The following is a 15,796-nucleotide window of genomic DNA, read 5'->3' as shown; positions in this document are numbered from 1 at the left end:
TTAAAGAGGTACTCTTACTATCTAACAAACTTAATACTGTAATCTAAACACAGGAAATCTAATAAAATAATTTACACAGAGATACAAAGAATATACAAATTTCTGATAAATATACACCTTATATATAATCATTTTGAAAAGAATGATGGAAAGGCATAGTCAGAGACATAAGAACATTCAATGCCGCTCACCTGCACAAATAATTCCACATCCGAGAACTTATCTCAAAGAAGTTGTTAAAAACCATATGCTCAAAATTGTTATGACAGATTTATTTATCTATAAAAACAAAATTATGGAATTAACTAAAAGTCTAACGATAAATGTCCACTCTCTTTGGAAGAGCTACGGTAAATCCACACCATGCTGTATCGTTCTGTGATTTCAAAATACAGTTGAAGGAAAAGGGCAGAATCCTAAACAGTCTGTGCCCTGTAGTGACAACTATAAAAGTAAGCATGCCTGCAGAAAAGGAATGGGATGTGATTTGCTGGAAGAAAAATATCTGACCCAAGGCAGTGAGATTCTGGAGTGATCCTGCGCACATTTCCTTTAAAATTTCTTGTATTTTTAATACGAATAACTTTTAATTAATTACTTTGACATGGAAAGCTCTCTTTCAAGAGTTTTCCATTTTAGCAATAAAAATAACCTGGCAAATCTCTTTGGTATTTCTGAACATTTTTATTTCCACAAATTGATTGTTTTATGTGGGCAAACATTCTGGCATTTCCAGGTGATAAACCACACATTCCCGTGCTCACCCTTTAAAGAATCCTTACATATACTAGCCCCCAAGCCTTTCTAACATTATACAGCCATTTAAATACAAATGAGACCTGAAAAATGGTGCAGAAATCTGTAGCCTTAGACCACTATTTGTTTTATAATATATGGGAATACACAGACTCATGTCAGTTTCCCTTTCCCCCCCTAAACTGATTAACAATATAAAGGTAAAGAGAAATAAAGAGTTTGAAAATTATTAGACTTCTCAGAATATTTAACCTCCATCATATTTTTTGTTCTCTAGGGCTTATTCCCATTCAAGAGCTCTGGTTCTTAACCATTTGGGAGTTGAGGGCCACTTGGAGAATCTCCTGATGCTAGAAGACTCTATACACATAGACTCAAATATGTGCATATAGTTTCAGAGGGTTTATACTTGCCTTCTGCCCTCCCAGCCCTCTGATACTGGATCCACAGATATCCAGTTAGGAGTCTCACTTCACAGGGTTGTTATTTACTTTAATCTTTCTTTCTTCTAATATGCAAACAAGAAACAACTCACAACTTTCCCCTGCTGCCTCTCCTAGATATCATAGTTTGGGATCTCAGAGCTAAGTTCTCTTATTATTAGCCACTGCAGAAAATGTAGGCGGGTAAGTGCATTCCCTTAATAACTGTACGTATTATGCTAAGCAGTCTATACGCACTGGGATTTTTAAAAAATTCTCACAAATATCTAGAAACATAGATATCAATTTTCCTAATTAAACAGATAATTAAATTGAGGCTCAGAGAAGATAACACTTGCCAAATCAGAGGGTTGTTAAGGGGACGGTGTAGCGTTCAAAGTCAGGTCTCACTGTATCCAAACACTTGCTTTTTTTTCATTTTAATACTTATTTATTTTTTAGTTTTATTTTATATTGGAGTAGAGTTGATTAACAATGTTGTGTTAGTTTCAGGTGTACAGCAAAGTGCATCAGTTATACATACACATGTATCTATTCTTTTTCAAATTCTTTTCCTGTGTAGGTTATTGCAGAGTTCCAAATACTTGCTCTTAATCACAGTCAGAAAAAGCTGAAATCATGACAGAACTAAATAAATGGAAGAACCTGCACAAATTTAAGAGGTCATTTTTATTCGGAGGAAGGAAAGGAGATAGAGGGAGTGGCCATCTTGGTCTAAAAAAATGGCACACATTTTAGTCATAAAGGATATTATGCTGAAGAAACTTACAATGCAATAATACCAGAATTCATTAAAAGATAACAAGTATACTTAATACTAGTTGGAGTCATATTTTTTTAATTTTAATTTAATTTAATTAATTTATTTTTATACAGCAGGTTCTTATTAGTTAACTATTTTTTTAAATTAATTAATTAATTTATTTATTTTTGGCTGTGTGGGGTCTTTGTTTCTGTGCGAGGGCTTTCTCTAGTTGTGGCAAGCGGGGGGCCACTCTTCATCGCGGTGCGCGGGCCTTTCACTATCGCGGCCTCTCTTGTTGCGGAGCACAGGCTCCGGACGCGCAGGTGCAGCGGCCACGGCTCACGGGCCCAGCTGCTCCGCGGCATGTGGGATCCTCCCGGACCGGGGCTCGAACCCGCGTCCCCTGCATCGGCAGGCAGACTCTCAACCACTGCGCCACCAGGGAAGCCCTTAGTTATCTATTTTATACACAGTGGTGTATATATGTCAATCCCAGTCTCCCAATTTTTTTTGCCCTTGGCAATTAAAAAGTAATTACCTCTACCAAACTGCACTGGCTTATTCATTTTATTTTAATGCAAGATGAGAATTAAATGCATAATTTCTAAATGTGCTTTTTATGCATTTGGGGTTTGTAGTGACTTCAGAAAGTACAAGTGATGGAAAAACTGAAACCAAACATGATTAGAATAAAAGAAGACCACCTAATTTATTCAGCATCCTAAACAATTATTCTATAATACATATACATATGCACATCAATATACATATGTGTATTTTTAAAAATCCTCTCCGAATTGACAATATTATTGTCCGAATTGAAAGAAAAGTCTCTGTCATTGGGGAACTTTGCAAATGACTAAATGAAAGTGTTACATGGGGACAGAATAAAGTCTTTATTTATTCAAGTACAGTTGACTTAATATACTATATATTAGTTTCAGGTGTACAACACAGAGATTCAATATTTTTATAGACTATATACCATACATTATTATAAAATATTGGCTGTATTCCCTGTGCTATACGTTATATCCCTGTGACTTATTTTTTTATAACTGGTACTTAATACCTCTTAATCCCCTAGAATAAAAGTCTTTATACAGACTTATTTTTACACCTTAACCATTAAAACAAAAATCCATGTATTTATCCGCCCTATTCAAACGCAAGTGTTAGTTAAAATGAGGAGCGACTAGGCCTTAGGAAATAAAAATCTAGGTTTGGGAAGGAGGAGGCAGCTTAAAAGGGTGAATGTTCTTGGGCAGAGTCTCCGTAATACTTCAAGACTGAACTGAAATTAACTAAAGGCTAAATTGTTCAGGTAGCTATTCGAGAAACATACAGACTGACAGTCCAATTTAAAAAACGGTGACATTTTTTGTGCCCAATTTCATGGCTGAAAATATTCAAGCTGATGGGTGGAATATGTTTGTCAGCTTGGATACCTGGCGGTCTGGGTTACGCAGTAAACAGTTTTCAAATTCGTAACAGAAATCCTCGGAAGAAACGACTGTAGCAGCTATTTAGTGTCTGATAACATTCTTAGAAAGTGGGCAAGTTTATGGAAAACGATGATTCCAGATGTCCTTCAAAGCAAAGAGGTACTGAACAATTTCTGAATTAAACTTGAGTGGCACCTGAAAAGCTCAGAAACTTGTGAAGTATCTAACATCCCGAAATCCTTTATAATTAGCGTATACGCTGCCAGCCGTGTCAGAGCCCAAAGAGATATAACTGAGGTATACAAAGTCTAATGGGGGCCAACACAAGCAAGGAAAACTGTGTCTCTGGAAAATTAAAAATTTTATATATATATGAGATGAACGACAAGGTCCTACGGTATAGCACAGGGAACTATATTCAATATCCTGTGCTACTGGAGAAGAATGAAAAAGAATGTGTATATATATATATGTATAAGTGACTTTGCTGTATAGCAGAAATTAACACAACATTGTAAATCAACTATATTCCAATAAAGTAAATTGTAAAAATAAAACAAGGGCTTCCCTGGTGGCGCGGTGGTTAAGAATCTGCCTGCCAATGCAGGGGACACAGGTTCGAGTCCTGGTTGGGGAAGATCCCACATGCCACGGAGCAACTAAGCCCATGCGCCACAACTCCTGAGCCTGTGCTCTAGAGTCCGCGAGGCACAACTACTGAGCCCGTGTGCCACAACTACTGAAGCTCGCACACCTAGAGCCCATGCTCCACAACAAGAGAAGCCACTGCAATGAGAAGCCTGCGCACCGCAACGAAGAGTAGCCCCCACTCGCCGCAACTAGAGAAAGCCCGTGCGCAGCAACGAAGACCCAACACAGCCAAAAAACAAACAAACAAACAAAAAAGAAAAACAAAAAAAACCCCCACGACATATAGTAAAAGATCACTGAAATCCAACAGATTAAGCAAAGCATCTCACCATTTACTGACTGTGCTATACTTTTATATGATCCAACCCAAAACAAATGATTACCAAAGTACAGATATTTTTCTCTGCAAGCATTTTTTTCTCTGTTAAACTAAATTTAGTGCAGGTTGGTACAACTGGAAACAAAAGAGGTAAGCTGGAAAGAATTTTTAGACAAGCTGTACTTTATTGATTCTACAATGATATTTTCGTGTCCAATTAGCACAGATATCTGTAACTGTATGAGTTTTATAGGCTATGATTTACATTTGGGTTCTAGAATTTTTTTTTTTTCCCCCTAAAGCCTTCCCTGGAAGGGTACCAATAATGATAGGATCTTTTCTTTAAAAGTTCTAAACCAAGTCCAAAGACGCAAACATCCAATCTTTGTGAGGTAAAGCTCTCTGCTTAAGTATTTTAAACAGTAGATTCTCATTTCTGTACTTCATTACATTAAAAAAACTTTTACTGTGACAAATAGCGATCAAATCTTAATTTACAGCACCATGGGATGTCACATCATTCTGAGTTACACAGAAAAGCCTCAGAAACATAAAAAACTCAGTGTCTGGGCTGTCCATGAAGCGACAAGTGACAGCCGACAGCTGGAAAAAGCATTTTCAATTTCCACCAAGTTCCCCCGCCTCCCTCTTTCTCTTCCCAGCTACGAAGTCGATCTCAGTAAGATACACTTTAAAACCAAAGCTCCAGTTTTACTTGCTTCAGCTCCCTGGACATTTACGTATTCACACTGTGAATGACAGCATTTCTGGCAAGCTAAGAAAAGCTTTGAAAAATTGAAGCCACCGACGTGATTTGCTCTCGAGTCCCTTCACAAGGCAATACATACATCCCTGCTTTCTTTCCACCACACCGTGCATCTGGCCTGACTCCCTGCCCACAAGCTTACCCCAGGAAGAAGGCACTTAGTTTGAGGAGACATGAGGCGTCTGTCAAACATAGCAGCCCAGTTCCAAATGAGCCCAGCTCTCCAGAGGCCTTCACAGGAGCAAGAACTCAGTAACAAAGCTCCAGGCAGCCAAGACTTGTTTTGCTGACCAGCATTTCAACTGCTTTCCTTTTTCCTCGCTGTCTTGGGGGGTGTGCAGTCTTGGAAAGGGTGACTTTCGAAAGTTCTTCAGATTACAGCAGTGCTCTCTGGTCCAGAACCACTTAGCCAGGCAGAGGAGCCCATCGAAGTCAATTAACCATTGCAAGTGGGAGGGGCTTTTTCTACTCTGAATGACGTCAGCTGGCTTGCAGTTGAGAAGCCTGCAAACTTGTGAAAGCCAAGTAATGTTTCATGAATATCAGACGCACGCCTTTGGGCAGCTCTGTTCAAGACAGCACTTAAAAGACACTGCCTTCACTAGAGAACTACAGGTTGCAAAACTGTTGGCCTCAAGGACATGAGTGGAACTGAAAAGGAGTCTGGAACAAAAGTGAGGAGCATTCTACTTCCGCCCAATGAAGAAGTATTTCCTCTTTTCGCACCCAAGACAGTGGTGTCTTCCTTTTGTGGTTACCTTTCACGTACTCAAGGTGTATGAAAAAAATATATATTTTTTCACAGTCAAGTAAGTATCACTTGGATACATTTAGGTTTTTTTTTTTTAATTAAAAAATTTTTCATTGTGAGAAAATCCCCAAACAATTACAATGGTAACATTAAAGATCGCAGATCACCATAACAAATATGCTAATAATGAAAATGTCTGAAATATGGCAAGAATTACCAAAATGTGACACAGAGATGTGAAATGAGCAAATGCTGATAGAAAACTGCTGCCGACAGAATTGCTCAATGCAATATCTGTGAAGCACAATCAAGTGAAGTGCGATAAAACCCGGTGTGCCTGCGGCTGTAGTACCACACTTGTCTTACTATTATAGCAGTCCCCGGTCACAGTGAAGCCCTCCAGACAAGATGTGAAACCTTTCCTGGCTCTCAGGCACTTCAGTCTTAAGATTCCTATTTACTACCCACCCTTAAAGTCAGCATCCCACAGTTTAACATGTTTAAATGTCCTCCAGTTTCTTCATGTGCTTTAGTCTTTTTTTGGATACAGTTAGTTTTAATTTGAAAACTTTTCATCAAAAGATACCTTTCAAAAGTGAAATGGTAACCACTGAGAACATTTGCAAACCATACAACAAAGGATTCCTAGCCAGAGAATAGAAAGAACTCCTATAAGTCAATAAACAAAAGACCCACAATCTAAAAAATATATATATGGAGGAAAAAAAACCCCACAAAGAGATAAATCATTGAAGAGAAAATCCTAGTGGCCAATAAACATGATAAAACGCTTGACTTCACAACTAACCAGGAGTACAAACTAAATTCACAATTTACCATTTCCTACCCAGGAGAGTGGAAACATTGAAGGTATCTGAAAATTCCAGATCTTGGAGAGGATGTCAAGCAGGGGTTGGCAAATGATGACCGGGTGCCGAATCTATCCAGCCATCTGTTTTGCATAACCCACAAGCTAAGACTGTGTTTCATATTTTTAAATGGTTGGAAAAAAAAACAAAAGAAGAACTGTATTTTGGGACACGTGAAAATGATATGAAGTTCAAATTTCGGTGTCCTTAAGTAAAGGTTTACTAGAACACTGTCAGGCTCATTCACTTCGGAATTGTCCATGGCTGGTTTTGTGTTCAACAGCAGAGTTGAGTGGTTGTGACAGAGAACACGTATGTAGCTCCCCAAAGCTTAAAGCTTTCCTATTTGGTCCTTCACAGAGAAGGACTGCCAACTCGTGACGTAGGGCTACCGGGCTTCTGTGCACTGTTGGTGGTACCGTCAGGTAAAAGACTTCGCAGAATGTTGCAGAGGGCAGACGTGAGCTCCCACTGATGGGCGTCTCACTCCTCAATATGTACCCAGAGAAACCCTCACACCAGTACACAGGGAGCTGTAGATACAGAGTGTCCCTAGCAACACGGGGGTCAGAGTAAACAATGGAAACCAACCTCAATGTGTATCACGTTGTAGACAGTATCCAGCACTAAAAGTGAATGAATTCTAAGTGACTCAGACATAACTCTCCACAATCGTAAGGTGGATAGAAAAAAGCAAGTTGCAGAACCTTAATACCTTAAGAACCTGTGATATAATTTGCACAAAGTTTGAAAATATGCAAAAATACCATATACTTTACGTAGGAGCTACAAGTATAAAGATAAATATGAAAACAAGTACCAAACCCAGAGCAGTGGTTGCATCTGGATAGGAGTACACTTGGAAGGTATTTAATTGGGGAGGGGGCAACTCGATGAGTGATATTTTATTTCTTAAACTAGGTTGTATCTATACCATTGGTCATTATATTGCTGTCTACGCCATTTTGTATTCTGAAAAAGTTAATAAAGAAATGAATGAGGAAAAAGAGTGAAAAGAATCATGATACAAAAAGTGCCAAATCATTATAGAGATATTAAAATCAGAGATATAGGATATGATCTTTGAGAGTCAGGAAAGGAAAAAAAATGTAGCCTGCTAATTTTTTTTTCACAATAATCACTCCACTGTTAAAAATATTTAGAGGGACTTCCCTGGTGGCGCAGTGGTTAAGAATACACCTGCCAATGCAGGGGACACGGGTTCGAGCTCTGCTCTGGGAAGATCCCACGTGCCGAGGAGCAGCTAAGCCCATGCACCACAACTACTGAGCCTGAACTCTAGAGCCCGCGAGCCACAGCTACTGAGCCTGCATGCCACAACTACTGAAGCCCGCATGCCTAGAGCCCCTGCTCCACAACAAGAGAAGCCACCACAATGAGAAGCCCGCGCACCGCAATGAAGAGTAGCCCCCGCTCGCCACAACTAGAGAAAGCCCGCACGCAGCAGCGAAGACCCAACACAGCCAAAAATGAATAAATAAAATAGATACAACATTAAAGAAATTTTTTTAAATGTTTAAAAAATATTTAGAAAAACAGTTGTAAGAAAACATATGAATTCTATTTATAGTGGTTGCATCTGGGTAGTGGTTTTGAGCATGGTTATTTTCTCTCCTTTTTAAAAACTTAGTGTTTTTAAAACTTCCTACAATAAATGGGCTCATATTACTTTTCCAACGTCAAAAAAAGCTTTCTTAAGCATTTAACAGGCAACCAAGGATTGTCTAACTTTTGAGGGAAATTAGAAACGTTTGTTTAGCTCTGTAATTACCACGGATTAGGATATTTTATATCTCTGTGAGAGTAGATATTAACTTGTAGAAAACTGATAGAAATGCAAATGAATTTGTCCAGCAGACGTGCATCTGTCTAATGCTAATGGTTTCTGTATAAAAAAATAACCACCCAAATTATTATTTTATTGCCCTGCAGAGCATCAACCAGTTGTGTATCTAACTTAACAGTCTTAGCCCAGTATTCTTTCTTAGACTGGCTATAAGTATTTATGTCTCTCCCATAGTCTTTCAAATGGGCTTTACCATCCTGCTGCTTCCCTCAATGAATTAAGAAAAAAACAAACTTCAGCTCCTATTCATTCTCTCTTTGAGAGAAATGGTCTACAATTGGGGGAAAATTATACGTGGACACCAGTTTTCGATTGGAAACATAGTCTCTTTCCTGACAACGGCATATATGATGGCTAGCTCTCCAAGCCTTGCCCCACGTGAATATATAACGCCACTAAAACGCCACTACTGGAAAAATTCTAACCAACACTGATGTCAGGTAAGCAAAAAGCTCCTGGGGTTTGAATAAGAGAAGGATGAGGATGGAGAGTCTGACTGGACCATACAGGGATTTCAATGCCTGTCCAAAAAGCATCTATAAACTTTGTAATACAAAACGACACTATTTTCTTGTTACAGGTAGAGCATTCTTTTCACACATTAAATAGGACTTTTTTCTTGCTTTCAAAATGGGATTGAGGGATATTTTCTTGTGATCTCTGGAAAGAGGAAGAAGAGAAAAGCTGAAAAAGAGAGATTAAGGAGGCAGTGTACACATCAATAACAAACAGACTACTGAGAAAGAAAAACAGGCATGGGGATAACTGAGGTATAAATTAACGGCAGTAACTGTGAGTAATTTCTCTGGTTATAATCCATTTTCATTGTTGGGTACTGGAAAATAAAGAAGGACCCAAAAAATAAAACTGAAAAACACCACCACCACTAACCTTGCCATCCCTCAGGTTTCCAGTCTATAAAAAGGAGATAAAGGCTTCAAACGATAATGATCTGGATTACATAAAATATCTAGTCTATAATCTGGCACAGCAGAGATGCCAGACAAATATTAGTTTTCCTTGCTATAACTCAGTGGTGGTTCTCAACTGGGAGTGATTTCATCCCCCAGGGACATTTAGCAATGACGAGGGACATTTTTGATTGCCAAGTGGGGAGAGGTGGGGAGCTTACTGGCATCTGGTGGGTAGAAGCCAAGGATGCTACGATGGCCGGCTCACTTCCACAACAAAGAATTATCCGCTCAACACGGCCACAGTGAGGAATTTTGAGTGACTTGAAGGTGCCCTTTGCGTCAACACCGTGGATGTGAAGAACTTTAAATTATAACCCAAGATGACACGATGTGAGATTCCAATCAGGTTGTCTGAATGCGGGCGAGGGGGCTGGAGAGGCAAAGCGGGGGGACAGGAGAAGCAGACCACTGTGACTTTGCAGCAGCTCAGAAGCAGCCCCTGCGCACTCAGCCTAGCGCCCGGTTATCCTATGATTCTCTGCGGGAGGAGCCCCTAGAGATCACTGGAGTTGCCCGCTCGGCGTCACATTTCACATGGAAGGACCTGAGCTTTCTGCAGTCCCCACCGGCACCCACACCCCGAACACTTTGCCTTAAACTTGCTTCCAATCCCCTTCCACCGCACCCCAGCTTGACCTCCAAGTCTTTGCTAAAGTGTGAAAAAAGCTTAATGAAAATGACATTACAACCCAGAGCTCCTCAAGTGCTATTTTTATAACTAAAGAGGCGTTCTCACTAATCCTCCAAGAGAAAGGTGCTTTTTTATTGCTGCATTTGTGTTCCAAATTGCTATTGTCTGTCTATGTAAACAGAAAAGGCAGGGAGGGCAGCTACAGCTGTACCAAATCCTCATTCGGAGACAACTTTCCCATGTGTTGTTTTCAAATTTAAAACAGCAGCAGACCTTTAGCGATGAGGCCGTGGTGGCCAAAGGATAAATATGTTTTGTTGCCAGGAGTCAAAAAACAGTGTGGAGTTTTTCAGGTCACATATTTCAAGCGGCCACTCCAAACTTCAAAGTCCAGACTGTTTACCTAACGGGCAAAGACTGTGAAAAAAAAATTCCCTTGACCGCACCCCAGTTTAGAGCTTATGCCTTCAATAGCATTGTCTTTGATTACAAAAGGCCATGATATGTGTACAAATATGGATCATTGTGGCATATGCATTAACCAGACAGTAAATCGTAACAACAAAACAAACCTCTAGCGTGTGTGGATACTCTAAGCCTCACAATGTGTTTTTTGTTAATAATAGCCAAACACATGGTTTTCTCAAGAAGTAAGAATAGCAAACAATTCCAAATGTCAGAGTAAACAAAACAAACCTCCCCCGCAAAAAAACGAAAAGCAAAATGAAAATAGTCACATCCACAACTGAGTTTTCTTTCCACCTAAGAAGTTACTAATACATTTTTTTAAAAAATTTTTATTGGAGTAGTTAGTAATAATTTTTTGTTTGTTTTTTTTACGTCATGGGACAATTCCAACAGAGCTATCGGTTATTGATAAAGTAAGTTTGTCCCAAAGCTATACTATTTAACCCAAGTACTTGTACTACTGAATTTCCTTCTTCAGATTTTATTCTTCTAAGTAACCCATTATCAACTTTGCTCCCAATTCATCTAAGTGCAGATGAGGGAAAATCTTTATTTAAATCAGAGCCACTCCAATAAATAAAGGCCTTCTCTTTTTATTTTATAAAAAATTTAGCAGTGAGAAGAACTCAGCTGGCTTTGGGCCCTTCCTTTCACCTTGATAAAATAGCTGCCTTTTTTCCATATCATGGGCTTTATCACTAGTGAAGAATTTACACTGGCTGAACAACTTTCTCCCTGAGACATGTTAATTTCACACATATTACAACCAACTGACTACAGGCCTGAAAGGGACTCTCTCCCGCAGCCCCTCCCTTCCACCCCTTCCCTATGACTAGATAAGATATACTTGAAAACACTTGAGTATTGTTATTCATGAGAAGCCACAGTAACTAAGTCCAAGCCGCCACTTTGAACAATTCTAGGACTAGTGGAAGGAGGAGAAGGTGTTTTGGGGGCCCTTTGACCTCTTTATCCCTCAATGGATCTGTTCCATTGTGCATTTGACTCTGAAAGGTATAGTGTGTAACTTTTTGCACTTAACATAGTAAATCTGCACTTAACATAGTAAAACTCTCTTCCCGTATCATTAAACATCGTTCCATGGATAACAATAAAAGAAAAATTGCCAGCATTATTTATGATTGTCAAGACATGGAAACAACCTAAGTGTCCATCATCAGATGAATGGATAAAGAAGATGTGGTACAGACATACAATGGAATATTACTCAGACATAAAAAAGAATGAAATAATGCCATGTGCAGCAACACGGATGGAGTTGGAGGGTATTATGCTAAAAGAAGCGAGACAGTGAAAGACAAACGTACCGTATGATATCCCTTATATTTGGAATAAAAAAAATACAACAGGGGGCTTCCCTGGTGGCACAGTGGTTGAGAGCCCGCCTGCTGATGCAGTGGACACGGGTTCGTGCCCCGGTCCGGGAGGATCCCACGTGCCGCGGAGCGGCTGGGCCCGTGAGCCATGGCCGCTGAGCCTGCGCGTCCGGAGCCTGTGCTCTGCGACAGGAGAGGCCACGACAGTGAGAGGCCCACGTACCGCAAAAAAAACCCCCCAAAACAAAAAAACAAAGTAGTAAATATAACAAAAAAGCAGCAGACTGAGAGACAGAGAACAAGTGGTTACCAGTGGGGGGTGCGAGGGGCAGTAGGGGGGTGGGAGCGGGAGGTACAAACTACTGGGTGTAGGACAGGCTCAGGGATCTGTTGTGAAACACGGGGACTAGAGCCAATATCTCGTAGTAACTCTGAAAGGAAAGTAATCTTTAAAAATTGTATAAAATTTTTTAAAAATTCAGGAAAAAAAGGAAAAATGGCTAATTATTTTCTCTAGCAGTTGAATGCATCTATGTAAATCAGTGTACTATGCTGAATGTTCCAGTATTTCCCCTTAATACAACTGTCATTAAATTATTCACTGTGAGGTGTGTCCTGGCGGGGTTAAGAAGGTTACATGACGTGTGGTTTTTTTCCCCACTGTTCTGAGATATCCCCTCTGGTCTTACTTCCCAATCCTCTTCCCCCAGGCCTTCTTTATCTTGCTATCTCAAGGGTTTTCCTCCTGAAACTTCCACTTCTCACCTGTGTTGAAGGAATAATTATTTCCTACTCCTGGATCTCCTTCTCGCAGTTCCTGTGAGGTGTGGTCCTAAATACTCTAGCTTCTGAGTTCTAAGCTCTTGGACGTGATGCCAACTAGATACCCTCCCATGGCTTTCCAGCAGCCTTCTCAAATCTTACGTGCTTCCAAAAGAACTACTGATTCTTCCCCCGACATGGCAGTCCTGCACCCTGCAGTGAAGAGAACCCCTACCCACTCCTGTGAGCCAGACCAAAAACTCATCAGCGAGTCCTGTCCACGCTAGCGGCCAACCTTCATCATCTCTCTCATGATCTCCTTAGCGAGAGCCCCTAACTTATTGCAGGGCTGCTGGTCCGATCCCCACAGAGCAGCCAGCGGTCTTGTTTAAAGCATGGATTATTCACTTCTCTCACTCTGCTGCTTAAAATCTCCTAATGGGGGCCTTCCCTGGCGGTCCCGTGGTTAAGATTCTGCGCTTCCACCGCAGGGGACATGGGTTCGATCCCTGGTGTTTGGGAACTAAGATCCCACATGCTGCACAGCACGGCCAAAAAAAAAAAAAAAAAAAATCTCCTAACAGCTTCTCACTGCAGCTGATAAAACCATCATGTGCAGGGCCTGGTGAGAACTGGCTCCTGGCCACATCCCTGTCCTCATCTCCCTCACTTTGCCCTGTCCCTGCCATGCCGCAACCACGCCGGCCTTCCTTCTAGCTGCAGACCACGCCAAGCACGTGCCTGTGCCGGGGCTCTGCACTTGCTCTTCATTGGCTTGGAAAGCTTTCCCTGTTGACACGAGCCTGGCTACCTCCTTTTCACACCATTCAGCTCTCACTTCAAGACTCATCTCCTCGAAGAAGCCCGGAGCTCCAGGACTGAGGTGGAACTACTCTCCATCGCTTTACCTTATTTGATTTTCTTTAGGGCAACAGCAAGAGCTGAAGGCACCTTATACACTGATTTCTACACCATGTTTGCCTTCGCATTCGGACGTGGGTAGAATTTACAGCCTGTCGACTATGCTGGTTTCAGCTTTATCGTCCCCACCGTGAACGCGCTCTCGTAGTGCTGTTACAGTTATAATCCTGTGCACAGCGCAGCAACACCTGGACGTACGTTCAGGAAAGTGGAGAGTGCGCTGGGCTCAGAGGCAGGAGAACTTCGTGGTTAAGTGACTTGACATGTCTGGGCCTCAGAGTCTTCCAGTGCACAGCAGTCACGCAAACTAGAGGCTAATCACTTGGCCCACTGTTAGCAATTCTCAAACGATTTTTCTGTTAAACGTGCTGCATGAAAAAGTAGGCGATACCCTCAGAACTGCCAACGATAATCTCTAGGCCATTCACGATCAATTCAGGTTAAAAAAAAAAAATTGGTCAGAATAACTAGTAGTTGCTTGGTTAACTGTTTCACCTAATTTTTATTTAAATGAAAGCTCTTGTAAGTCAGAAAAAGAAAAACAAATATCACATGCTAATGCATATATATGGAATCTAGAAAAATGGTACAGATGAACCCAGTGGCAGGGCAGGAATAAAGATGCACAAGTAGAGAATGGACTTGAGGACACATGGGGGTAAAGGGAGGCTGGGACGAAGTGAGAGAGTGGCGTGGACATAGATACACGACCACATGTAAAATAGAGAGCTAGTGGGAAGCAGCCGCATGGCACAGGGAGATCAGCTTGGTGCTGTGTGACCACCTAGAGGGGTGGGATAGGGAGGGTGGGAAGGAGATGCAAGAGGGAGGGGATATGGGGATATATGTATATGTATAGCTGATTCACTTTTTAAAAAAATTATTTTATTTTATTTATTTTTGGCTGCACCGGGTCTTCGTTGCTGCGCGTGGGCTTTCTCTAGCTGTGGCAAGCAGGCTTGTGGTGGCTTCTCTTGTTGAGGAGCACGGGCTCTAGGCAGGAAGGCTTCAGTAGTTGTGGCACACAGGCTCAGCAGTTGTGGCTCGTGGGCTCTAGAGCACAGGCTCAGGAGTTGTGGCGCACGGGCTTAGTTGCTCCGCAGCACGTAGGCTCTTCCAGGACCAGGGCTCGAACCCGTGTCCTCTGCAATGGCAGGCGGACTCTGCATCACCAGGGAAGCCCCACTTTGTTGTACAGCAGAAACTAACCCAACATTGTAAAGCAGGTATACTCCAATAAAGATTTCAAAAAAAGTAAAAAGAAAAAAAAAAGCTGTTGACATAGTGAGCCCTGAAAGGAGTATACCTGATGTCTAGCAGTGAGCCCTGAAAGGAGTATACCTGATGTCTACCTGTGTTTGCATTTGATTATATAATATATACGCATATGGAGCCTGCCAAACATTTTAAGTATTAAATAAGGAATGTTATTTTAATGATTTATTTGCATTATCATTAAAAGCACCTCAAATTCTTTTAAAATTTCAGCTTTACTGACGTATAATTGACATATAAAATTGTAAGATATTTATATTGTACATCTTGGAGATTTCCAGTGTGTTCTCTGTATCTGAGTCTGTTTTTATTTTGTTTGTTTTGTTTTTTAGATTCCACATATCAATGCAATCATACAGTATTAGTCTTTCTCTGCCTGACTTATTTCACTTAGCATAGTACCTTCTAGATCCATCCATCACGTCACCTATGGCGAGACTGCATTTTTATGGCTGAGTAATATTCCACTGTATATATACACCACATCTTTTTAAAAAAATTTTATTGGAATATAGTTGATTTACAATGTTGTGTTGTTTCTGCTGTACTCAAAGAGAATCAGTCATACATACACAGGTATCCACTCTTTTTAAGATTCTTTTCCCATATAGGTCATTACAGAGTATTAAGCAGAGTTCCCTGTGCTAGGGAACTCTAGCACAGGCAACAGTAGGTCCTTATTAGTTATCTATTTTATATACAGTAGTGTATACACCATATCTTCTTGATCCATTCATCTACTGATAGACACTTAGGTTGCACACCAATGTTCTCTGCAGCACTATTTACAATAGCCAAGACATACACAAACATTGT

General features: G+C 40.7%; 1 protein-coding gene across 7 annotated transcripts in view; it reads right to left on the bottom strand.

Annotated features, from left to right (window-relative positions):
- Positions 1–15,796, bottom strand: part of CACNB2 (calcium voltage-gated channel auxiliary subunit beta 2) — a 422,888-nt gene that overhangs the window by 197,133 nt on the left and 209,959 nt on the right. The window contains exon 1 of one of the 7 annotated variants that reach the window (XM_059058332.2): positions 5,268–5,639. The exons of the other annotated variants lie outside the window; for them this stretch is intronic. Within the exon in view, the coding sequence (XP_058914315.1) occupies positions 5,268–5,318 (51 nt within the window). The 5' untranslated portion in view covers positions 5,319–5,639. Of the gene's footprint in view, positions 1–5,267; positions 5,640–15,796 lie in introns of those variants that run through there. 7 annotated transcript variants of the gene reach the window in all.

This window comes from Kogia breviceps, chromosome 3 (assembly GCF_026419965.1).
Source record: "Kogia breviceps isolate mKogBre1 chromosome 3, mKogBre1 haplotype 1, whole genome shotgun sequence".
Lineage (NCBI taxonomy): Eukaryota > Metazoa > Chordata > Mammalia > Artiodactyla > Physeteridae > Kogia > Kogia breviceps.
This window is presented reverse-complemented; position numbering and strand designations above follow the sequence as displayed.